The sequence below is a fragment of the Carcharodon carcharias genome, chromosome 11, assembly GCF_017639515.1.
Source record: "Carcharodon carcharias isolate sCarCar2 chromosome 11, sCarCar2.pri, whole genome shotgun sequence".
NCBI lineage: Eukaryota > Metazoa > Chordata > Chondrichthyes > Lamniformes > Lamnidae > Carcharodon > Carcharodon carcharias.
This window is the reverse complement of record NC_054477.1, coordinates 120,567,606-120,594,614: the sequence shown is the minus strand read 5'-3', so window position 1 is coordinate 120,594,614 and position 27,009 is coordinate 120,567,606. Positions and strand designations below refer to the sequence as shown.

The following is a 27,009-nucleotide window of genomic DNA, read 5'->3' as shown; positions in this document are numbered from 1 at the left end:
TGCATAGCATTCAGAATAAAACTAACGTGTTAACAGCGCAAATAGAGATAAATAGGTATGATTTGGTGGCGATTACTGAGACGTGGTTACAGGGAGACCAGGTTTTGGAGTCGAATATCAAAGGGTTCTCAGTGTTTCGGAAGGATAGGCAGGAAGGAAAAGGAGGTGTTAGTAAAGGAAGAGATTACTGCTATAGTGAGGAATGAAATAGGCACTGGAGAGCAAGACGGAGAGTCAGTCTGGGTAGAAATAAGAAATAGCAAGGGAAAGAAGTCCCTGTTGGGAGTAATTTATAGGTCCCCCAACAGTAGTTCAGCAGGAGGGCACAGTATAAACCAGGAAATACTGGGGCATGTAAGAAAGGCATGGCAATAATCATGGGTGATTTTAATTTGCATATAGACTGAACTAATCCAATTGGCAGGATAGACTCGAGGGAGAGTTTATACAGTGTATTAGAGATTGTTTCTTGGAGCAATATGATATGGAACCAACCAGGGAGCAGGCTATTCTGGATTTGGTTTTATGTAATGAGATGGGATTAATTAATGATCTCATAGTAAAGGATCATTGAGGGAAAAGTGATTATAGCATGCTCGAATTTCAAGTTCAGTTTGAGAGTGAGAAACTTGAGTCCTGCACTAGTGTCCTGAAGTTAAACAAAGGTAATTACATAGGCATGAGGGCAGATTTGGCCCTAGTGGTCTGGGCAGGAAGACTACAAGGTAGGACAGTTGATGAACAGTGGCAGATATTTAAGGAGATATTCAAATCCTCCCAAGCAAAATATATTCCAAAGAGGAAGAAAGATGATAAGAGGGGGAAAAAGCATCCATGGCTAAGCAAGGAAGTTAAAGATAACATAAAGGCAAAAGCTAAGGCATACCAAATTGCAAAGGTCAGTGGCAGGCTGGAAGATTGGGAAACTTCTAAAGATCAACAAAGGTTTTCTAAAAAAAAATAGTAAAAAGAACAAAGGTAAATTATGAAAGAAAACTAGCGCAAAATGTAAAAACTGATAGCAAAAGCTTCGACAAGTATGTAAAAGGAAAGAGTAGCTAAAGTGAATGTTGGTCCCTTGGAGGATGAGACTGGGGAGTTAATAGTGGGGAACGCAGAAATGGCAGAGACACTTAATCAATATTTTGCCCCAGTTTTCATGGAGGACGACACTAGTACCACCCCAATAGTAACAGGTTGTACAGAGGGTATAGAGGAGGAACTTAGAACAATCACCATCACTAGAGAAAAAGTACTGAGCAAACTATTGGGATTAAAGGGTGACAAGTCCCTAGGACCTGATGGCCTATATCCCAGGGTCTTAAAGGAAGTGGATGCATTGGCTATAATATTCCAAAATTCCCTGGATTCTGGAAAGGTTCCAGTGGATTGGAAAAATGCTAATATAACACCATTATTCAAAAAGGTGGGGGGGGGGGTGGCAGCAAGTAAGAAACTATGGACCAATTAGTTTAACGTCTGTCATTGGGAAATTGTTGGAATCCATTATTGAGGAAGTAGTAAAGGGGTATTTAGAAAGTCAAAATGCAATCCATCAGAGTCAGCATGGTTTTATAAAGAGTAAATTGTGTTTGACTAATTTGCTAGAGTTCTTTGAAGATGTGACAAGCAAAGTGGATAATGGGAATCCTGAAGATGTAGTATATCTGGGCTTTCATAAGGCCTTTGATAAGGTGCCACACAAAGGATTAATACACAAGATAAGATTACACGGAGTTAGGGGTAATATATTAGCTTGGACAGAGGATTGGCTAACCAACAGAAAGCAGGGAGTCAGAATAAATGGGTATTTTTATGAATGGCAAGCTGTAACTAGTTGGGTGCCACACAGGGGTCAGTCCTTGGGCCTCAACTATTTACAATCTATAATAATGACTTGGATTCAGGGATAGGAGGTACTATAGCTAAATTTGCAGATGATACCAAAATAGCGGGGAAAGTAAGTTGCAAGGAAGACATAAGAAATTTACAAATGCATATGGACAGGTTAGGTGAATGGGCCAAAATCTGACAGATGGAATTTAACATGGATAAGTGTGAGGTTATCCATTTTAGTCGGAATAAAAAGGCGACTTATTATTTAAATAGAGAGAAACTTCAGAATGCTTCAGTACAGAGTGATCTGGGTGTCTTCGTGCATGAATTGCTGAAAGCTAGTATACAGGTACAGTAGGTAATAAGGAAGGCAAATGGAATTTTGGCATTTATTGCTAAAGGAATAGAGTAAAAAAATAGGGAATTGTTTTTGCAACTGTACAAGGCATTGGTGAGACCGCACCTGGAATACTGTGCATAGTTTTGGTCCCCTCACTTGAGGAAGGATGCAGTTGCATTGGAGGCGGTTGAGAGGAGGTTCACTCGAATGATTCCAGAGATGCAGGGCTTGTTTTTTGAGGCGAGATCGAGTAGTTTAGACCTATACTCGCTCGAGTTTAGAAGGATGAGAGGAGATCTAATTGAGGTATATAAGATGCTAAAGGGGATAGACAAAGTAGACGTGGAGCGGATGTTTCCCCTTGTGGGGCAATCTAGCGGATCTTTCCCCTTGTGAGGCATTCTAGAATGAGAGGCCGTAGTTTTAGGCTAAGGGATGGTAGATTTAAATCGTAGATGAGGAGGAATTACTTTTCTCAAAGGGTCGTGAATCTGTGGAATTCACTATCTCAGGGTTCAGTAGATGCTGGGACGCTGAATAAATTTGAGGAGATAGACAGATTTTTAATTAATAACGGGTTGAAAGGTTATGGGGAGGAGGCAGGAAATTGGAGTTGAGGCAGAAATTAGATCAGCCATGATCGTATTGAATGGTGGGGCAGGCTCGAGGGGCTGAATTGCCTCCTTCTGCTCCTAGTTCTTGTGTTATTTTCATATGACAGAAGGTTGTGGAGGCCGGGTCATTAAGATATTCAAGAAAGAAATTGGTATATTTTTGGATATTAGGGGCATCAAGGTGTATGGAGAGAAAACGGGAATATGGTGTTGATAGAGGATTAGCTATGATTATATTGAATGACGGAGGAGGCTCGAAGAGCCGAATGGCCTACACATACTCCTAGTTTCTATAGTGAATCTGTGGAATTCTTTATCACAGAGGGCTGTAGAGGCTGGGTTGCTAAGTATATTCAAGGCTGAGATAAGACGGATTTTTAATCAGTAAGGGAATCAAGGATCATGGGCAAAAGGCAGGAAAGTGGGTTTGGGGATTATCAGATCAGCCATGATCTCATTGAATGGTGGAACTGACTCAATGGGCCGAAAGGAGCGGAAGTAGGCCTATGTCTTATGGTCATATAAGTCAGGAGTGTGATGGCATACTCCCCACTTGCCTGGATGAGTGCAGCTCCCACAACACTAAAGAAGCTTGACACTGTCCAGGACAAAACAGCCCTTTTGATTAACGTCACATCTACAAACATTCACTCCCTCCACCACCAACGCACAGTAACAGTAGTGTGCACCATCTACCAGATGCACTGCAGGAGTTCACCAGGGCTCCTTCGGCAGCACCTTACAAACCCACGACCATTACCACCTAGAATCACAGAATCACACAGTACAGAAGAGGCCCTTCAGCCCATCGAGTCTGCACCGACTCGTGAGAAACACCTAACCTACCTACCTAATCCCATTTACCAGCACTTGGCATATAGCCTTGAATGTTATTACACACCAAGTGCTCATCCAGGTACTTCTTAAAAGGATACAAGGCAACCCGCCTCCACCACCCTCCCAAGCAGCACATTCCAAACCATCACCACCCTCTGGGTAAAAACGTTTTTTCTCACATCCCCCAAAAACGTACTGCCCCTCACCTTGAACTTATGTCCACTTGCGACTGACCTTTCAATGAAGGGGAACAGCTGCTACCTATCCACCCTGTCCATGCCCCTTATAATCTTGTACACCTTGATCAGGTCGCCCCTCAGTCTTCTCTGCTCCAACGAAAACAACCCAAGTCTATCCAACCTCTCTTCATAACTTAAATGTTTCATCCCAGGCAACATCCTGGTGAATCTCCTCTGCAACCCCTCCAGTGCAATCACATCCTTCCTATAATGTGGCAACCAGAACGGCACACAGTACTCCAGCTGTGGCCTCACCAAGGTTCTATTCAACTCGAACATGACTTCCCTACTTTTGTAATCTATACCTCAACTGATAAAGGCAAGTGTCCCGTATGCCTTTTTCACCACCCCATGAACATGCCCCTCCGCCTTCAGAAATCTATGGACATGTACGCCAAGGTTCCTTTGTTCCTCAGAGCTTCCTGGTGTCATGCTGTTCATTGAATATTTCCTTGTCAAATTACTCCTTCCAAAGTGTATCACCTCACGCTTTTCAGGGTTAAATTCCATCTGCCACTTATCTGCCAATTTGACCATCCCGTCTATATCTTCCTGTAGCCCAAGACACTCTACCTCACTGTTAACCACCTGGCCAATCTTTGTGTCATCCGCAAACTTACTAATCCTACCCCCCACAGTCATCTATGTCGTTTATATAAATGACAAATAATAGGAGACCTAGCACAGATCCCTGTGGTATGCCACTGGACACTGGCTTCCAGTCACTAAAGCAGCCTTCTGTCATCACCCTCTGTCTCCTACAACTAAGCCAATTTTGAATCCATTTTATCAAATTACCCTGTATCCCGTGTGCATTTGCCTTCTTTATAAGTCTCCCATGTGGGACCTTGTCAAAGACTTTGCTGAAATCCATATAAACTACATCAAGTGCACTACCCTCATCTACACACCTGGTCACCTCCTCGAAAAATTCAATCAAATTTGTTAAGCATGACCTCCCCCTGACAAAGCCATGCTGACTATCCCTGATCAAACCTTGCGTCTCTAAGTGGAGATAGATTCTCTCCTTCAGAATTTTCTCCAATAGTTTCCCTACCACTGACCTGAGACTCACTGGCTTGTAATTCCCTGGCTTATCTCTACAATCCTTCTTAAATAGCGGAACCACATTAGCTGTTCTCCAGTCCTCTCGCACCACCCATGGCCAGAGAGAAATTAAAAATTTGGGTCAGAGCCCTTGCCTCCCTCAGCAGTCTGGGACACAAATCATCCAGACCTGGAGATTTGTCTGCTTTTAAGCCAGCCAATGCCTCCAATACCTTGTCACTCCCTATCTCAATTTGCTCAAGAACCTCGCAGTCTCTCCATGAGTTTGATAACTTCACTCTCGTTCTTTTGGGTGAAGACGGATGTGAAGTATTCATTCAACACTCTAGCGATGTCCTCTTGTTCCACCCATAGATTGTCCCCTTGGTCCCTTATGGGCCCTACTCTTTCCCTGGTTATCCTCTTCTCATTGATATACTTGTAGAACATCTTGCGATTTTCCCTACTTTTACCAGCCAGAGCTTTCTCATATCCCCTCTTTGCTCTTCTAATTCTTAAGCTCCACCCTGCATTTTCTGTACTCCACTAATGCTTCCACTGAATTGCTCCCCTTGTACCTGCTAAAAGCCTCTCTTTTCCTTCTCATTGTATCCTGAATATCTCTGGTCATCCATGGTTCTCTGGGCTTGTTATTCCTCCTAGGGAGATAGGAAGGAGTATGTTAAACCTGTACCCTCCCCATTTCCTTTTTGAAAGCCCCCACTGCTCTTCTGTAGCTTTCCCCACAAGTAGCTGTTCCCAGTCTACCTTTGTCAGATACTGCCTTATTTTACTAAAATCCATTCTCCCCCAATCAGAAACTTTTTTTGGCAACTTGTCGATTTCTTTGCCCAGAACAAACTTCAATTGTACCATGTTGTGGTCACTATCACTAAAATCCTGCCCCACCACCACTTCAGCCACCTGTCTGGCTTCATTCCCCAGAATTAGGTCCAGCACTGCACCGTCCCTTGTTGGACCTTCTACATATTGACCTAAAAAGTTCTCCTGCACGCATTTCAAGAAATCCACACCATGTCTATCCCAATTAATGTTGGGAAAATTAAAATCACCTAATATAATTACCCTATTGTTATTGTTTTTACACATGTCTGCAAATTGTGCACATATTTGCTCCTCAATTTCCCACTGACTCTCTGGGGGTCTATAATAGACACCTAACAATGTGGCTGCCCCTTTTTTTATTCCTAAATTCTACCCGCATGGCTTCATTCAATGCCCCCTCCAAGATATCATTTCTCCTTACTGCAGTAACTGACTCCATAACTAATAATGCAATGCCTCCTTCTCTTTTACCCCCTCCCCTGTCTCGCCTGAAATTCTATATCCCGGAATATTGAGCTGCCAATCCAGTCCCTCCCTCAACCACGTCTCAGTGATGGCTACTATATCATAATTCCATGTGTCAATCCTTACCTAGAAGGACAAGGGCAGCAGGTGGATGGGAACACCACCACCTGGAAGTACCCCTCCAAGTCTCTCACCACCCTGACTTGGAAATATATTGCAGTTCCTTCACTGTCGCTGGGTCAAAATCCTGGAACGCCCTTCCTAACAGCACTGTGGGTGTACCTACACTACATGGGCTGCAGCGGTTCAAGAAGGCAGCTCAACACCACCTTCTCAAGGAGGACGAGGGATAGGCAATAAATGTTGGCCTAGCCAGCAAAGCCTACATTCCGTGAATGAATAATAAAAAAAGACTGTGGAATCAGGATACAAGTAATAGAATCGATTGCAAGCTGGCTATAAAACAGAAAGCAGAGAGTAGGAGTTAAATAAAAACAAAATACTGCAGATGCTGGAAATCTGAAACAAAAACAGAAAATGCTGGAAAAAAAACTTAGCAGGTATAACAGCATCTGCGGAGAGAAAAAAAAAGTTAACGTTTCAAGTCCTTATGACTCTTCTTCAGAGCTCTGAAGAGTCATACGGACTCTAAACGTTAACTTTTGTTTTCTCTCCGCAGATGCTGTTAGGCCTGCAGAGTCTTTCCAGCATTTTCTGTTTGAGTAGGAATTAAAGAGAGTTAATCAGACTGGTGGAAGATGGTGTTCCACAGGATTTGATGTTGGGACCATTGTTGTTTATCCAAAACTTAAACAGGCTTGAGAACTGTAACTACAATTTCAAAATTGCAGCTGGCACCAAATTGGCAAAATATAAAGCAGTAGTAAACTTGCAGAATGAAATTCATATTGAACAATGTAGAGCAGTTGAGAGGTTCTATCTTGGGAGGAGAAATAAAGAGGCCATACTCCTTGGAAAATTAGTCTAAACGAGGTACAAGAGCAAAGGAGTCCAGGGATACAGATTCATAAATTGTTAAAAGTAGCAATGAAAGTTATCAAGGCAATTAAAATGCAAACAAAGCACTGGGGTTCCTTTCAAGGACTAGAATTACACAGAACCTTGGTTAAGATCACACTTAGAATACTTTGCACAGTAAAAAGATACAGAAGCACCGGAGAAGAGCTAAAATTTGTTAACTCCTACCGCTGACTGGAAAGGTGTCAGGAATAGTTGCGCATGCACGATTGGCTCACACAGCAGCCATAGCACATGCACAATTGCTCCTGATGCCCTTCTGTATAGTGACAGGAGTTTGGATTTTGATTTAAATATTCATAGCAATGCTACAACAGGCTTAATCTAAACATCTACTTTGCACATCACTGATTTTAAACCCTTGCTATGGGTCCCACTGATCAACCTAGACTGACTTTGAAATGGTAAGTTAAAGCCCTCCCTCGGCTAGATCCAGCATGTTGAGGCTTTGTGCAGGGAACTTCTACACAGCCAGGGTAGTTCAACTGGTGTATAATGGAACTTTTAATCCTAGGGTTACATAACCTATTGGGTAATGTATGTTTTTTTAATTATTTTAGTTGAAATATTTTTTTAAAACCAAACATGCCCATAAACTAAATATTACAATTAATTCTCTACATTGGAAGTTGAGAATCTCATTTACTGAAATTTACAGATTACATATCTTCATCATTCATTGAATCGTCAGAAATATGTTACAAAGGGAACAGTTGCTCAATGAAAGGTGGACTAGATGCAAGAATTTGCAATTGCTTAAGGACTGCACAGACCTAAAACTAGTAACTTGAACTTTATTGTTCGTCTGTATCAAGCTAGCTTGTTCATTTTAATGCTGCCAGCTGACATTCTGACACTGCAACTGAGCATGTGCCAGGAAGTGCTTCGCATGGAATAACGGCACAAAAAAAGCCAAAAAGATTTCAAAGGATGATACCAGAACTGAGATGCTACCACCTTCAGGAAAGAATGTAACAAAAGGAATAGGAGAAGTTGACCATAAAATCCTTTGGTCCCATTCAATAAAATCATGGCTGATTTTCTGCCTCACTCCACTTTCCTGCCTGTTCCCCATATGCCTCAATTCCGAGACCCAAAAATCTGTCTACCTCAGCTTTATACTCAATGATGGAGCATCCACAACCTTGTGGGTTAGAGAATTCCACAGATTCACAACCTTATGAGTGAAGAAATTTTTCATATCAGTCCTAAGTCAACCCCTTATCCTGAGACTGTGCCCCAGTGTTACAGATTGCCCAGCCAGCAGAAATAGCCTCTCAGTGTCTACCCTGTCAAGCCTCTTCCGAAACTTGCATGTTTCAATGAGATCCCTTGCGTTCTCCTAAACTCAAGGGTATAGGTCCCAATTTACTCTACCTCTCATAGGACAATCCTATCATCCCAAACACCAATCCAGTGAACCTTTGCTGTACTGCCTCTAATGCAAGCATATTCTTCCTTCGAAATGGAGACTAAGATTATGCACAGCACTCAAGACTGCAGTCTCTCCAAAGGCATATACAATTGTAGCAAGACTTCCTTAGTCTTATACTCCAATCCACTTGCCATAAAAGGACAATATTCCACTTGCCTTTCTAATTGCTTGCTGCACCTGCACGCAAACCTTCTGTGTATCTTGTACAAGTACACCTAAGTCTCTGTGAACATCAATACTTAGTCACGCCTCTGGAAAAAAAAGGTTGCATTTTTCAATTCTTACTACCACTATCTCTCACTTCCGCACATTATACACCATCTACCACCTTATGGCCCAGTCACTTAACTGCAGTCTATATCTCTTTGCAGCCTCTTTGTGTCTTCCTCACAGCTTACATTACTATCAAATTTTGCATCATCAGCAAACTTGGATTCATTACTCTCCATCACTTCGTCTAAGTCAATAACTGGTTGTAAATAGCTGAGGCTCCAGCGCTCATCCTTGCGGCCATACCTTTCAGTCTATTTACCCAATCTAGCTTAGCCAGTTCTCCATACTTGTGTAATTGGCTTTGTTGAAGTATAAGATTCTTGTTTTTGATTATGACAACTTTTTCCCCAGAGGATCTTTACAAATTACTAATTAACCTTGCCATATTACACAATACCAGATCTAAAACTTCTTTATCCCTAGTTGGGTCCAGAACATACTGTTCCAGAAGACTATCGCAAAGGCATTTTACAAACTCCACTTCGAGGTTACAATTGCCAATTTGATTTGTCTACTCTATGAAGGTTAAAGTCCCCTGCGATTATTACACCGCCCTTGTTACAAACTCCACTTATTCTTGCTTAATGTTATGTCCAATGTTATAGCTACTGTTAGGGATCTATAAACTATTCCAATGTTTTCTAACCATTGTTACAGAATCATGGAGTCATTATGGCACTGAAGGAGATCCAGCAAGCCCATGCCAGTTCTCTATTGAGCAATCCAGTCAGCCCCATTCCTTTGCTCTATCCCCATAGCTCTACAAGTTTACTTTCGTCAAGTGTCCATCTGATTTCCTTTTGTTTTCCTAATCTCCATCCACACTGACTGATTCTACTTCCCAGATCCTCTGAGCCAAGATCCTTTCTTACGGCTGTCCTTCAGTCATCATTTATCAGGTTCTACTCCTCTTTCTTTTCCATTCTGCCTGTTGTTTCAAAATATTAAGGTCCCCAGGAATATTTATCTGATCGTCATGTAACTATGGCCTGAATTTTCACTTGAGTCAGGAACACAGGATCGGCCCCTGTAAACCCAACATGGGAGAAAGCACCCCGAGCAGTTGGACTTTTGTTCCGTGGGCAGGTGTTAACTGGAGTTATGCCCACTGCCCCATGAAAGAATTTGGAGGCAGTTACAGAGGCTGCCAGAAGTGGAGGTGGGCTTTGCAAAAGGTACTTCGTCCCAGTTGTTAAGAAAAACAATAAAACAGAAAACAGCCCTCACCCCCTCCTCCACCCATCACACCAAAGCCCTCATGCCCCCCACCCAGCCCCAAGGGCCCTCATACCAATCTATACCCCCCGCCCAGCCCCATGGCACTTCATACTCTCCATGCCAACCTATGTCCCTCCACCCATTCCCCATGGCCCTTGATAGCCCCTATGCCAACTTGGTGCTAACTCATGCCATTCCATAGCCACACACCCCACCCTTTGCCCTTTCAACCCCCCATGCCAACTCACCGAGTATCGACCATGAGCAGACCTCGGGACCCATGCTGAGATGAAACAAAGTTCTAAAGTGCCTACTGATGAATTCACTATTTAAAAATATTCTCAATGATAAAACCCATTCAATACATTTAACTTCCTTCAGCTACTTAATCCCTTATAAAAGCAAGCATCTATATTCCTGGCTCCACTTCAAAGACTATATAAGACTTGGAGTTGTCAATCAAAGTGAACTGACAGGCACCCCACTGTGATAATGACAGCAGTGAAATCAATCATGCAGCACTAATGCTATGATGATAGTTCTAAGGCTTATATCAACTGACACTGAAAGCGAAGCATTGATTTTTTTTAAAACATTGCTGACAGTTCTTTCAAAAATTTAAAGACCAGGAGATTTAAATGCCTCGACAGTTTGGCAGATCTGCTGACAATTCCAATTAGCATGACAGTTTCAATGAGTTACCCACACACATTCATGTGTAGTTCTAACAATCCCAAATGGCATCTGGCCTCTCCCAAAGTTGTCCAGGGACCTCTCCCAAAGGGTACCCTACCTCTTCAAATAACTCTGGCAACTTTAGACCTTCTCCCGAAAGGTCTGAAAGCTCAAGTCCTGTTTTGGGCATCCCACTTGAGATAACTGGATCTGACTGAAGGCAGCTCTTTTACTTTAAATGTGCAGCTGCCTCCGTGAACCATGATGTGCAAACCACAACCTATTCCCGTTCCCCCCTGGTGAAAATAGGTGCCGGGTTCGGGTGTCAGGCTTTGGAAATCGGGCCTGCGGTGCCATTTTGGCTAAGCCAGCACTGAAAATTCATGCCATGTCTCTGTAATGACAATTAGATATAGCTATTTACTTCTATTTGTGCCACTAGTTTGCCTATCTTAATACGAATGTTTCATCTATTTATATAAAGAAACTTTTTTTTTAACAACTGTTCTTTGCATGGACCTTATTTGCTGATGTATAACTACCATTACTTTTTCTGTCCTTTCCTGTCCCACTCTGCTTGACTCTACCCAAATCACTGCATTGCTCTGTTTCCTTGATTTTTCTCTTTAGGCTTATAAATTTACCCTCACCTGACCTCTCCACTCCTGGATTTTCACAGCCTTTGCTACATGATTTTCCAGGAAGCTGATCCAAGCCCAGTTTCGGTGGGGTCCATCCCAATGGAACAATTCCCTCTTTCCATAGTACTGGTACCAGTGTGCCCCTTCAAAACCCCTTCTTCCCACACTGTTCTTTGAGCCATACATTTAGTTCACTAATCTGCTTGACCCTGTGCCAATCTCCACACCATCAGGTGATAATCCCGAGATTATTGTCCTTCTCACTAAATTTGAACCCAGTTCCTCAAACTCCCTCCAATGAACCTCATTCTTAGTTCTTAGTCATTGATTGTTACATGAACTATGACAACGGGATCCTCACCCTCCTAAAATTAGGAGCCTAAACAGAAGGTGATCACCAATAAATCCAATAGGAAATTCAGGAGAAACTTATTTACCCAGAGAGTGGTTAGAATGTGAAACTTGGGAGTAGCTGAGACAAATAGCACAGATTCATTTTAAGAAGCCAGATAAGCACTTGAGGGGGAAAGAAACAGAAGGATATATTTTTAGCATATTTGGAAGCACAAAATCTCAACTGCTCAGTCTTGCATTCTATGTTGATACTTGCCTATTTTAACTAATCCGATGGCATAAATCTCAATATTTGTAATTGGAAAAGCAAAATCTTGTTCTGATAACTTTAGATGCCTTTTTTGAATTTCTTTAGTGGCAAACCAATGTTAATAGATAGGATATAATATTAAATGGTACAAACGTTTTAATTTCTATTAGTTCAAGACTTTAATATGCTATATATACATACCAATCACAGTCACAGTGCTTGTTTCTTGGTAATTTCCCAATGGGAAAGTGACCACCTTGCAGATGTAGTTTCCAGAATCTGAAAACCCAATTCTGGTAATAAGAATTGTTGCGTCTTTTAATGATGGATTTGTAAAGACAGCTCTTCCTTCATAGCGACCTTGGATTGAGGTTCCATAAAGAGGATGAAACACTGCAATAGTATCTGAGGTCCCATGTTCTTGCTTCTCCCAGGAGATCTGAGTTACAGTTTCTTTCACTGTAACCAAACACTTTAAAGTGACATTTTTGTCCAAAATTGCAGATACCTTCTGATCAACAACAACTGGTCCAGCCAAGATACCTATTAAGAAAAATAAATTATAAAATTTTTATAGCAAAAATTCTCTTCCACACACTTCATTAAAAAGAAAACCTAATAGCTCAATGAAGAAATGCGTTGTGGCTTTTTCTAAACTCTCAAAAATCAGAGATTTTAAATTCAATTTCTGATCTCTGTTTGGTTCACAGATCTTAACCAGAAAAATGATGAGGGTTGGATAACTGGAAATGTCTTCAGGTGGAGGAAAGAAAATCTAACAAGGTTCGCATTCCTAAACAGTATCAACTGATCCATTATAGAAAACTGAGATTATGTCCTTTTGGTGAAAACAGGATTTGGTTTGGCTGTAACCATCCAACCATTGAGTAGTTTACTTACATTCAATCCGGGTCTTCAGTTTCAGGTGACAGGAAATTTAGGCTTGTTTTTTGAAACACCCTCATGCTGTGATTACAAATTGAGTAAATGGGAATACAACCTGAAACACCACTGTGATACTTTCTTTATTCAAGCTAAAGCACAGAGTGTATCATTATGCCCCTAGTTTCTGAACAGAATAACCTCTTCAACCGATTCCTCAAGGAAAGGAGGAAAAAACTAGAGGGCAAGTGACCCATGTTTATTTATGGTGGTAATCAGCATCAGCAAAGATTTGGAAAAAAATCACCTGTCCATCACTTTGGTTGTTAAATGGAGCATGGCACAAGGAGATGCAAGAGACACAAAAAAAGACAGGTTAAAAAGTAATTTATTTCAGGATTTCAAAATGGAGTCATTGGACCTTAGAGGTTTTAGGTGGTTATCACATTTCTGTCCTTCATCATCAGATGTCTACATATTTCCATATTTGTTGACTAGCTTTCTTCAATGACAGCACTGCTTTCCTTTGTTGGCTGAGACTGTCTTTTATTTGCCACATGTTATCCCCAGGGAACTCAACAGAACAGTGGTTATCACATTCACCTAACACGCAAAAAGTCTCTAGTTCAAAACTAGGCAGAAATAGTTAGGGGGAGGTGGTGGCGTAGGATATTGTCACTTAACTAGTAATCCAGAGACCCAGAGTGATGCTCAGGAGACCTGGATTGAATACCACTATGGCAGATGGTGGAATTTGAATCCAATAAAAGTTTGATTAGTGAACCAGGTGGGTTTTTACAATAATGTCCTTCAGGAAAGAATCTGCTGTCCTTACCTGGTCTGGCCTATGTGATTCCAGATCCACAGCAATGTGGTTCACTCTTAAGTGCCCCCTGAAATGGCATACCAAGCCACTCAGTTTCTCAAGGGCAATTAGGGATGGGCAACGTCCCGTGAATGAATTTTTATAAAAAATTATAAAATTTTAAAAATGCCCATTTAATAAAAGGTCTTTGTGGTCAGTTTAATCTGTAGACTGAATTCTGAGTGATAGCTGACCTTGAGCAGTGCTGTTCACAGATGTAGCAAAACCAATTTAGCCATATGCACTAATTTTAATAGAAAAAATCTTACACCATACTAGTAAAAGTACATCAGACATGCATACTTATTTACTTCCATTCGCTAACCAAGGAAGTAAAACACAATTCAAGGCACTATCTACGTTTCTCTTACCATTAGCAGTAAATTCATAAAAAGTACACATGCATATACTGTGTGAATATGAGTAGAAATCCCATACCTAATGATACTGTTTAGTGCTCATCTTTATTTCCTAAACAGAACAATTAGACACATCTGGATTCACAACTCACCGCATGTGGTTAATGACTTATGTACCGGAAAACATTAGCCTGGTCCTTTTAATTAGAACATTATGGAAGTTATTTTGAGGAAAAGGTGAAACCAGACGTGAAATGTGCAACTAAGACATGCCTGTTTAAAAGTCTGGTTTTAGCCTGCAATTTTTTAGGCTAATTGCTGATTATCATGATTTAATCACACCTGAGATGCTAAAACGCACAATGCAAGTGCTGATTAGGAGCATCTTTTGTGGAGTATGTAGCCACCACGCACACAATTCCACTGAAGGTGTGGAGTGCACTGGCTGAGAGATAGCTACATGCATCAAAATGGCACAAGAACCAAGGCATAGGGCAACAGGTTATCAGGCGAAGCACTGGAAATCCTGGTGGAGAGTATACAGGAGAGGGGGGATGTCCTGTACCTGCAATGGAGAAAGGGGTTGAATAATGAGGCAAATGTGGGAGGAGGTCACAGCCAGGAGTCCTGTCCCCTCCGGTATTGTATCCTTCACAGGCACTATGCACACTTCAAGACAAATCCTGCAGCTCTTCAACTATATAAAGTAAGCATCACATTTAGAGAAACAAACCTGCTAATACTCATTCACAATCACAACTCCTTCTCTTCCAGCACAATTTGGCACATTACAGCCTGTTATAAGAACATAAGAAATAGGAGAGGAGATGATGATCAGGAGAAGGGAAGCATGTGCATGAAATCACACCCCTCTAGGACACAGTGCTGGTGAAGACTGGAAAGGGAGAGGCTGATGTCATGGTCGCAGGCAGAAGAGGAGATATCACCATATCTGGTCAATCTAGCTTCCTTGTATACTTGCAACATTTCCTGATTCCTAATCTCCAAACCCATCATCAACTCTCAAACTCCAAATGGTCTTATGAAATATATCCTCCCATTGTGGCTTTTCTAGCTTGATCTTACAAACAGGACGCGACTTTTCCCCCGAGGATTTGGAAGAACAGGAAGAGTCAATCGTTCCCACCACCGCCAATCAGATGGAAGAGGAGAATAGAAGGTGCTGCGCCAATCATTAGCACTGTCTTGGGCACCAGCTCAGAGACTGGCACCAGACAACTTAGAAGCTAGGATAGAAGGATTCTCAGTGGGCAGCAGGATAGGAGCAACACCATAAGTGCCGCCGTGTCAGGGTGGGATGCGGGGTCACATATTAGCTCCGCTGCAAAGGAGTCAGATGAGGAGCTTATAGGAAAAAGCTGAGCAGTATAACAAAACAAATGTTTGTGGTGCAATGAACAGCCTGCCGACAAGCTACAGTTGTAGCTACAGGAAGATGACAGTCCACCTCCAGCTTGGCCCATGGCTCAATGCAAATATGTGGCTAGCTCATTCTAGATGGTGACCTTTGTGTCTGACATCATGCAGCATCTGATGCCCGAGACAACAGTTTCAAATGAAGTCATAGCAGTTTCCACAGAAGGCAAAATAATGTCCACAGAATGACAAAATGCTTATATGGAAGCAAAAACAGTCTCCATTGCACTAATAGCAACTTCCATGAAACGGCAAAGTGCTGCAAAGGTGGCTCTGGGCTCAATGGTTAAATGCAACGTGCAGAATTTCTCCACTGCAAGAGTAATTTTCCAGTAGATCTCAAAACTGCCTGAAAAGACGCCCTGAGATAGTTTAGCAGAAACCTACTGACCTCTCTCTGAATGGGAGCATTCTTGCTTCCTCATCTGCCAATCCACCTTCGCCCTTAAGCCAGGTGACCCAAACAATTAGCCCCTGATATGGCACAGTATGAGGTCCACAGCCTGTCAGGGACATCTGAACTGCCCTTAAGATTTTCAAAGCAAATCCACTTTGTGTGCTGCTGCCACTCTAGTTGCACCACAACTGGAATACTAAATGGAATTTTGGTCTCCATATTTAAGGAAGGATATACTTGAATGGAGGCAGTACAGTGGAGGTTCATGAGATTGTTCCCCAGAATTAAAGGGTTGTCGTCCCATGATGAAAGGCTAAGTAAATTGGGTCTATATTCTCTGGAGTTTAGATTAGAAAAAAGTGATCTCATTGAAACATTCGAGATTATGAAAGGGCATGACAGGGTAGATATAGAGAAGTTGTTTCCCCTGACTAGGGAATTTAGAACAAGGGCACACAGTTTTAGGTTAAGGGGGCAATCATTTAGGAGTGAGATGAGGAGGAATTTCTTCACTCAAACTGGTTGTGAATCTTTGAAATTCTCTACTCCAGAGGGTTGTGGATGCTCCATCATTGAATATATTTAAGGCTAAGGTAGACAGATTTTTGGTGTCTTAGGGGATCAAGAGAGATCAGCAATAGGCAAGAAAGTGGAATTGAAGCTCAAGGTCAGCCAGGATCATGCTGAATGGTTCGATGGGCCTACTATTTCTTATGTATACGCTTTGTATTAGCATCAGAGAAAGATCAGCAGAAAACATAGGAGAAGGAAGCAGAGGAAAAATGGATGACAGCTATAATTGACTGGATGCAGCTGACCTAGATGGAATATCTAAGGGCAGCACAGGTCAGACAGGAGTGGAGATCCATGGCAGTCAACCTTCTGGGCAGAGGATGACATGAATGAATGAATGCAGTTCATAGAAGCACCAGAGTAGCCAAGAGCTTATATGATAAGCATCAGGACAAATAGCTTAATATTTACAATTTTTGTTGGTGATGTCAAGGAATTTGTTTCTCCTTCAGATAAAAAAATGAGATTATGGTAATTGGTTGTGCTGAAACTGGTCATCTTCTTTATGTTTTCACGGGCAACAGGTTAAAAAGAACGTGGGTGGATGGTGGACCTCTTGGTGGACCGCTAGTTATGGAAGATTACACATTTTTTTAATTATCCGTTCATGCAATGTGAATATTGCTGGCAAGACCAGCATTTATTGTGCATCATAAATTGCCTTCAAGAAGGCAGCGTGTCCCCTTCTTGAACCACTGCGATCCATGTGCTGTAATGAGGGTGTTTCAGGATTTTGACCAAGCAATAGTGAAAAAATAATATAATGCCACGTCAGGCGATTGTAAGACCTGGAGGGGAATTTGCAGGTATTAGCATTCCCAGGAGTTTGCTGCCCTTGTTCCTCTAGATAGTAGGGAGCATTGGTTCAGTAGGTGCTATTGAAGGAGCCTTGGAGAGTTGCTGCGGTACATCTTGTAAATGGTACACATTACTGCCTCTGTGCACTGGTGGTGGAAGGAGCAAACATTTAAGTTGGGGGATGAGGTGCAAATCAAGCAGGCTAGATGGTGTTAAGCTTTGAGTGTTCTTGAAGCTGCATTAATTTAGGCAAGTACATCCTATCATACTGCTGACGTGTGCCTCATTGATGGTGGACAAGTTTTGGGGAGTCAGGAGGTGAGTTGCTTGCCACAGAATTCCCAGCTCTGACCTGCTTTTGTAGCTGCAGCATTTATGGTAGCTGGTCCAGTTAAGCTTCTGGTCAATGGTGACCCCCAAGATGCTGATGATGGGGGATGCAGTGATGGTAATATCATTGGATGTTGAAGCGAGGTAGTCAGATTCTTTTTTGTTGGAGAAGGTCATTGCCTGGCACTTGTGTGACATGAATGTTACTTGCCATATAACAGACCAAGTATCAATGCTGTCAGGTCTTGCTGCATACAGGCATGGGCTGCGTCTTTTTCTCAGGAGTTGAGCATGAAACCGAATACTGTGCAATCATCTGCAAACACACCTCCAAATGATGGAGGGATGGAAGGAAGTCTATCAAGAAGAAGTTGAAGATAGCTGGGTCTAGAACACAGTCCTGAGGAACTCTTACAATAATGTCTGGGTGAACTAACTGACTTCCAACAACCACAACCATTTTCCTTTGTGCTAGGTATGATTACAGCCAACAGAGATTCCACCCTCCACCAAAACCCCATGTCCTCCAATTCCCATTGATTTCTATTTCACTAGGATTGATGCCACTCTTGGTCAAATGCTTCTTTGATGTCAAGGGCAGACACTCTGGAATTCAGCTCTTTTGTCCATGCTTGAAACAAGGCTGTAATGAAGTCTGGAGCCAAGTGGCTCTAGCAGAACCCAAATTGAGCATTAGTAAGCAGGTTATTGGTGAGCATTGTAAATGTCCCTTCACTATCAACAATTTCTTTCGTCATTTTGCTGATGGTTGAGAACAGACTGATGGGTGGTAATTGGCTGGCATGGATTTGTCCTGCTTTTTGTGTACAGCACACCTGGATAGATGTTTGTGTTGTTGCTGTACTGGAACAGCTTGCCTAGGGATGCAGCTAGTTCTGGAGCACAAGGCTTCAGTACTGCAACCCCAAACTGCCAGGGTCCATAGCCTTTAGCCATTTCTTGTATAAGGAATGAATCGAACTGGCTGAAATTGGTATTTGTGATGCTGAGGGCCTCAGGTGGGAGCCGAGATGGTCATTCACACAGCACCTCTGACTAAAGATGGTTGCAAATGCTTCAACATTGTCCTATGCTGGGCTTCATCATCATTGAAGATGGGGATGTTCATAAAGACTCCTCTCATTAGCTGTTTAATTGCCCACCACCATTTATAACTGCACGTGGGAGTACTGCAGAGCTTTGGTCTGATCAGGTGGTTGAGAGATCACTTAGCTCTCTCTTTAGCATACTGCCTCCTGTATAGCATGCATGTAGTCCTGTGTTATAGCTTCACCAGGTTGGAACCTCACTTATAGCTATGCCTAATTCTATCCACATACCCCACTCTTTGTTGAACCAGAATTGGACCACGGCTTGATGCTACTGATAAAATGAGGGCTATGCCAGACCTTGAGGTTACAGATTGTGGTGGAATACAATTCTGCTGCCATTGATAGCCCACAGTACCTCATAGGTGACAGTTTTGAGCTACTAGATATGTTCTGAGTGCAATGCATTTAGCATGGTGGTCCTCAGCATGAAGACCAGATTTTGTCTCCACAAGGATTGTGCGGTGGTCACTCCCGTCAATACTGTCATGGTTAGATGCATCTAACAAGTAGATTGGTGAGGTGAGGTTAAGTAGATTTTTCCCTTGTGTTGGTTCTCTGTTCCTTCCACAGTGCCATGTAGTAGTTATGTTCTTCAGGACTTGGAAATCTTGGTCAGTAATGTTGCTACCAACCCAACTCTTGGTGACGGTCATTGGAGTCACCCACTTCGAGGACAAGCTGTGCCCTTGCCACCGCAGTGATTCTTCCAAGTGGAGTTCAATAGAGAGTACTGATTTACCAATTGATGAAAGTGCTGTAGGTAGTAGCCTGCTGGAGATTTCCTTATCCTTGTTTGACCTGCACAGAAACTGATCATTAAGCTGCAATTAACTATTAACGGACCATATCACATGACACAATACTCTGGCCTTTTGGACAGTTTTAACATTACATCTTTAACCTCACAGGCAGTCTGTTGTTCAACATCCAACTGGTGAACCACCAAGAAGTAGACCTCCAGGCAGAACAACAGCCTACAGGAAGATTTCCTCCCATCGCCTGCAGAACTGACCCAGTCTCCCTGTACCTACTTCATCTTGTAGCACCAGCACCAACTCTGCAACTCCAGTCTTCAGCTAGCTGAATTCAAACATTACCGTGAAAGAATTCCCCACTTGCCTCTGAAAATCATGTGAACCAATATTCATTTCTGTAGATCTTGTACTGTTACTTTCCATAGTTGTAAAACGCGTGTCTATTGTACCAGCCCCTTAACCCAAGCTGGCAAGTCCACTTCACAAGCACGAGTGACTACATCTGAAGTGAGAGAGAGAAGTTAATTACGTGAGCGTGGGGGTGCTAAAATTGATTCACACTGAAACGTCACGAGTTTGCTGCAGGATATTAGTAAATTGGATCACACAAACCAAGGGTTTGGGAAAACACGCCACCGCAAACATTAAAAAATAATTCAAAACACCTTCTGCTTACACACAGGTGGTGAGAGAAAGATAAGTACAGTTCGCCTGTCTCTCTTCTGTCTGTAACACAAGTAATCAATTTTAAATTCCCCAGCTGCACTGGTGGGGTTTGAACTCATGTCTCTGAAGCACTTATACAGGCCTCAATAATACTAGTCCAGTAACATAACCGTTATGCTACCACTCCTAACAATAGTGCTCCAAGTCTGATAGTGGAAATGCCTGTCAAAAGCATTAGATGGTGGCAAGTGAACCCACTGGTGTTCCCTCGGCTCCCCTCCTCTTCTGGCTCCAGAAGCTGACCCTTCAGATAATTGCTAGTGGTAATGACTAGTGTCTTATGATTGCTAGATTGTGGATCCTGCAGCAAGTCATCACAAATCAGGAACCTTCCTCATACTGTCTCCTCCAGCTGCTCTGTTTAGCCTTATACCTTCTTCCCATTCCTCCTCCCTATGAAGCAAGATTTCCTAGCTAGATCTTCATGATCAAGCGTCGACTTTATTCTGGTGATTCCTAAATGATTTCCAGTAAGGAGACATAGCACTCACTCTCTTTCAGGATCTCACCTAGAGAATTTCCAGAATAAACGTCGATACAATATTGATAAAAATTTCCCGGAAAGTGGTCTAATGTGCAAAAGTCCACTTCAAACACAGAGTGCAGTCAGCCAATCTACGACAGCAAATAATGAAAGCTGAGCACTGCTTTATGTAGCAGTAATAACCCTCACCAAAGATTCTTTTGTACTCCTGTTCAGCTGGTCAGTTAGGACAAATTGTTAGTTGCAGCGCTAGCTAGCAAAAAGTTTTGTTGTCTCTTTTTTGAGCGTTAAGAGACAATTTAATTCATTATTACAGCCATTCATTATTCTCATTGTGGACATTCCTAACGCGGTTCAACTCCTTTACAAAGATGGTATCCTGCGCTACCTGTGGGCTAACCAGGCACTGCAGTATGTGACTCCAACCTGGCCACATCAGAGACTCTTTAGCACCCAAAGCATTGAGAGAAAATAGCCCCCTATGTATTTTTATATATAATTTTCCTTGTGTGACAATTGAACATTGGTATTAGGTATATGTTGTACTGTTTCAAAACTTGCAAAATGACTTATAAAGAATGTCACATATGATCAGATTATCAGAATAAAATAGCTTTAAAAATTGAAACATACACAAGAGAGGATTGCTTATAGGCAATAAAAATAACATTTCAATAAATGTATTGTAACAATGCCAAGTCACAAATGCAATAAATATTATTTAAGTATGTTTACTGTCAGAGTGCTTTTTATAATGTATACTAAAAATATTCTATAAATTAATGGACATGCAGCCATCTGGGGCAACCTGTCAAGATGTAAAGGAACTGATTCATTCAATCACTTTTCTCATAAAGCAGAATAGAAACACTAGTTTTCATAGGTACTACAGTAATCCTGCTGCAATCTTAAAAAATATGGTTATGCTATCAATGTATGTAGCAGCATCCAAGACAACTTCAAAGCTCTGCATAATAAAATCATATTACAATTTTAAATTTTCAATAGACAAAGCTCTGATATACCAGCATTTTCCATTTAAGTCAAGCATTGCTACACATGCAACAATCGCTACAGGATTATATAATGTATTTCTTTGTATTTTCTTTTGCGCCATTTGACAGAAATTGTTAATGCAGCACTTTCGCAAATCAACCTACTTGAAATTCTGTGGGTTGCTTATTACTGACTGTTTAGAATTACTATTCAAATAAAGGTCACACTCTGCAGATCTGCACATCTGAACCTTGTAATTTTTTTCCCCCAAAAGCAATTAGAATTGGGAGATGACTTCAAGAGCTGTTTTTTCTTTACTTCCTCACAAAGTAATTGCACTACAATATTCTAATGTTAAAATATTTTTTCTCATTGAATATTAAGTAATATTTTAAAATCCATTGTGATCTGCTTGTGCTATATTTTCCTATCATAGGTGAGTTAAATTTTTGTTGCCGTGAAGTATGAATTTCTTTGGAAGCAAGTTTACACTTGCACTCGTAAAAGATGGTCCTTAATCTGTTTTGCTGAAATATTGCCATTTTATATAAGTAGTTGAAGTTAAAGTCAAAACAAATAAAGGGTGAAATATTGCAAATGCTGGAAATCTGAAACAAAACCATAAAATGAGGAAATGCTCTGCAGCAAGGTTGCACATGGCCTGTGTTTTTTTCAGTATGTGTTTGTGATCCCTTTAAATTATTTTGTGTAGCTAAACACCCAAGCTATTTATCACAGAGCAAGACCTATGAGATATCTTGCAAGCTTCTACAAGGGCTACGTAGCTCATCCACACAACTGCAGCGGCTCAAGGCAGCGGCTCACCACAACTTTCACATGGGCAGTTAGCGGTGGGCAATAAATGCCAGCCTAAATAGCGATGTCCTCATCCCATGAAATAATTTATTTAAAAAAAGATCAGGCAACATCTGTCCACTTGGTACTTTTGGATGAAAATATGTGCAAACAAGTTAGCCTGGTTTATTGCACTCGCATGCTGGCTCCACAATGATTGAGGATGGCAATATTTATGAAGTTTCCACCTCCCATTTAGTTGCTTGCTGGCTGCCCACCACCATTCATAACTGGATGAGGTCGAGGTTTGCTCTGCACCACTGCTTGGGAAGATTTCTGAGCTCAATGCATCTTCTGCTGGTTTTGATGCTTATCATGCAGGTGCAGTAACTCAATTAGGTTTGACCTTGTGCCAAGGTGCTGCTCCTGGCTTGGCCTTCTACACATTGTTAAATCTTGGTCACTTACTTTGAAGTGACAGATAGGTGAACCAGGACCTATCACAGCTGGTATTTAATCCTTCTGATAACTCAGAGTTCTTCATGCACGCCCAGTTTTGGGTTGCTTTTGCTGTCCCTGGTCTGCCTCTTCACACTGTGGTAGTACCAAATTACACAATGAAAGTTCTCACGATGATGATGCTGATGAGATTTTTGTTAGTGACAGGTATGTCGGGGAGGGCAAGGACAAGTAGGCCATTTCTTTGTGTTGCTTCCCTCACCACCTTGTGCAGGTTCCATCACTTTGGTTAGTTCAGTTAGTAGTTGTATTACCTATCCATAGATAGTGGACAACAAAGTCACTCATCTGGAGTATATGTTGTGCCTTTGTTTCTTGAGCATCCTCCAAGTGAAATTCTACATGAAGGAATTGTAATTTGGCAGGGGGATACGGTAGGTGGTAAATCAGGAGGTTCCTTGGAGCTTTATGGGATCCAGAGTCAATGCTGAAGGCTTCCACTGCCTCTTCCACCTGACAATATATCACTGTGCCCACATTCCTGGTGGGTCTATCCTGCAGGTGGGCACCCAGGGATGGCAATGAAATAATCTGGGATTAAGCTGATGGATATATTTCTGCTAATATGACTTTTGTCAGGCTGTTGCTTCACTCATCTGTAGGAAGGATCTGTGTCTCTTGAAACTTCTAAAGTCTCTATGACTTCCCAGAAACATACCCGAGCATGAAAACTCCAAAACATTCTATTGCTCTAATAGCTCAAAAAGGTGTTTTTTTCCTCAGAAGCAACTAACCTAAAACAAGTTTTTTGCCTTTGCTCATTCACAAAAAAGCCCATGATCTTTTCTGTAAAGGACAAGGAATAGGATGATATGCAAGGTGTGAGGGTGAGAGTTGGAATGGTGTGAAGTATTAGCATCTTCAAACATCTTGGTTTTAGAACAGAAAGCCAGCAGATTTATCCTCCTGCAGTTTTCACAATTGCTTCCAGGTTGTCAATATTCGATTTACATAGCACTTCCGTAATCTATTTTACCTTTCTACAATAATTATAGACCTGTCCTGATAGTCAAAGGAGTTAAAGGACACAGATATGGATCTGCATATCATCTGACTGATGTCGACAGTATAACAGTGGTTATGGACCTGAATTGCCTCGGCAGAAAAAAATATGCCATTCATGTCATAAAATAGCAATGCGTTTTTCACCAAGCGCGGGGGAAAAAATCCTCTCCCGGTCAGCAAGTGCTAGTGACTGAAACTATACTAGCTTAAACTATTTAACTGATGCAATCAGGTTGATGGTGCTCAGCTGAAGTACACTCTAAGCATATATAGCTTGATCCCAATTGTCCAACTCTTCGGATTCTTTTTGAGTTTCAGTCGCTACTTCAGTGCTGCTGCTGATTGTGACATTTAAGACTATTTTCAAAATAGAAACTTTTCCTTTTCTATAGCGAAGTTTTAATTGGCAGGAGTGCGAGAATTGGGGCTGTGCCAGTGATCAAGTGACTGCAATAATCCTGGTCAATTTCTCCATACCCCCAATTTCATGAAACTTTTGTCCAGTGAAGAAGGGTGAAGAGGAAGCAGGCATTCTCATGAAGAGCTATAACTTGGCTTGGAGTCCATTGCCAGCTATCATTGGCATGCATCTGAATCAGCTTTGGCATGTGGCCTACCAGGCATTGTGCACGCTGATCTGGGACACAAATCAAACTGCATCTATTTCTTGGAAATACAGTTAATAATTGTCAAGTAATTTCTGGTCACTGCCAAAGAGGACAATACTTCATCGATGGGCAAACACTGATGCATAAAAGGTTTTGTGCACCAATTAGAAACTGACTTGACACTGCCAAATTAATTTTATACATAACACTCAGTTGACAAAGAGGACTGTTGTCTGCCCTTCCCATCAATCTGGACAAGATATAAAGGCAGATCCATGAAATAAAACATTCAAAACCACTGGGGGTAAGCTTTTATTTGATATTTAACTACAGCCTTGCAATTGCAAAATCTGATACACTGGATACAGTTTTGAACTTTTTTTAAAACAAAGGGTAAAGATTGGCATCCTCAATTTTTGAATGTTCGTCAGCCTGGGTTTTGGTGGTATCACTTCAAACACATACTGTACTTATACAGTAAATACAACCTAATCGTGAATCAGGACCCTATCTGATGAAGTAAAGCAAGGCAAGATTACCTCCTCAAACCAAAGTCAGCTTGTGTTTCAACATCGGATTTGGCATCTCAGTGTCGGTGTGAAACTAAAACCGCTACACAATGCCAAAATTGCCATCTAAATTTGCTACAGAAGATTGTCATAAATCTCATTGCAGGGCTCAAATGGAACACAGACAGTATCTTAGTAAGCAAGGGTGATCTTCAGAAGGAAATACAGGTTAACATGATGCAATGGAGCTAAGACGTCGTACTATATTTTTACGAAAAAAATATATATCATCATGGCTACTTCCTAAAATTTTAAAACTGGACAAAGATCTTTTAAGAATGGCTGAAGCCATGCCTGGCTATGACCTTCAAACAATAGGAGGTAATCTAGCAGTATCGAAGAAATGTACGCCTTGTTATCTCTGAAGAGATGCTAACGATTCTGTAGACCGCAGAAAACAAATTCAAAGGGAATTATACAAAAGCCGTCTACAACTGCTTCATCAATGACCTTCCTTCCATCATAAGATCAGAAGTGGAGATGCTCGCTGATGATTGCACAATATTCAGCACCATTCACGACTCCTCAGATACTGAAGCAGCCCATGTCCAAATGCAGCAAGGCCTGGACAATATCCAGGCTTGGGCTGACAAGTGGCAAGTAACATTCGCACCACGATTGCTGGGCAATGACCATCTCCAACAAGAGAGAATCTACCTATCACCCCTTGACATTCAATACCATTGTTGAATCCCCCACTATTAACACCCTGGGGGGGTTATCATTGAATAGAAACGGAACTGGACCAGCCATATAAATACTGTGGCTACAAGAGCAGGTCAGAGGCTAGGAATCCTGCAGTGAGTAACTTCTGACTCCCCAAAGCCTGTCTACCATCTTGAAGACCAAGTCAGGGGTGAGATGGAATTCTCTCCACTTGTCTGGATGAATGCAGCTCCTACAACACTCAAGAAGCTTGACACCATCCAGGACTAAGCAGCCCACTTGATTGGCACACTATCCACAAACATTCATTCCCTCCACCACCGAAGCACAGTGGCAGCAGTGTGTACCATCTGCAACATGCAATCCACGGACCCACCAAGGCTCATTCGACAGCATCTATCATCTAGAAAGACAAGGGCAGCATGCACTTGGAACACCATCACCTGGAAGTTACCTTCACCATATAATCACCATTCCTTCACTGTGCAGACAGAGCACAGCTCAAGTGACCTTGACCTGCCCAGCACTGAGGCACCACTGGAAAACTGGCTTTATGGTCTTTGGACTATTTTTTGGAAATCAAGCTTAGGACTTAAATTTGGATGAGGATTTTATAAATCATGCCTTCGAAGTGATAATTTTTTCCATGAGATTCAACAAATATTTGGTCCAAGAGAACCAGAAAAGCTGTTTGGCTACATAGGGTAATGATAATGAAACAAATATCAACCTTATTGTATCTAAAAATGACATCCTTTAGCCTTGGGGCTGATAAGCCATGCTGTTTCGTTAATTGGTCGAAGGTGGTGGCTGCCTTGTCAATGCGTATGTTGAGCTCTTCATCAAGAGGTAGGTTGTCTGTCACCATAGATCCAAAGCAGCAGAATTTACTGACTGTTTCCAATGGTGTGTTGTTGAGTCTGATCACAGGCAAGAGCACAAGATCCTGTCCCATAACTACAGTTTTACTGACACAGATGGTGATGGAGAACATGATACAAGCATGGGACAGATAATGCATGAGC

General features: G+C 41.8%; 1 protein-coding gene across 1 annotated transcript in view; it reads right to left on the bottom strand.

The window, feature by feature from the left end:
- LOC121284485 (nectin-3-like) overlaps positions 1-27,009 on the bottom strand; it is a 316,102-nt gene that overhangs the window by 83,713 nt on the left and 205,380 nt on the right. The window contains exon 2 of the mRNA XM_041200008.1: positions 12,310-12,651. Coding sequence (XP_041055942.1) covers positions 12,310-12,651 — 342 coding nt within the window. The remainder of the gene's footprint in view (positions 1-12,309; positions 12,652-27,009) is intronic.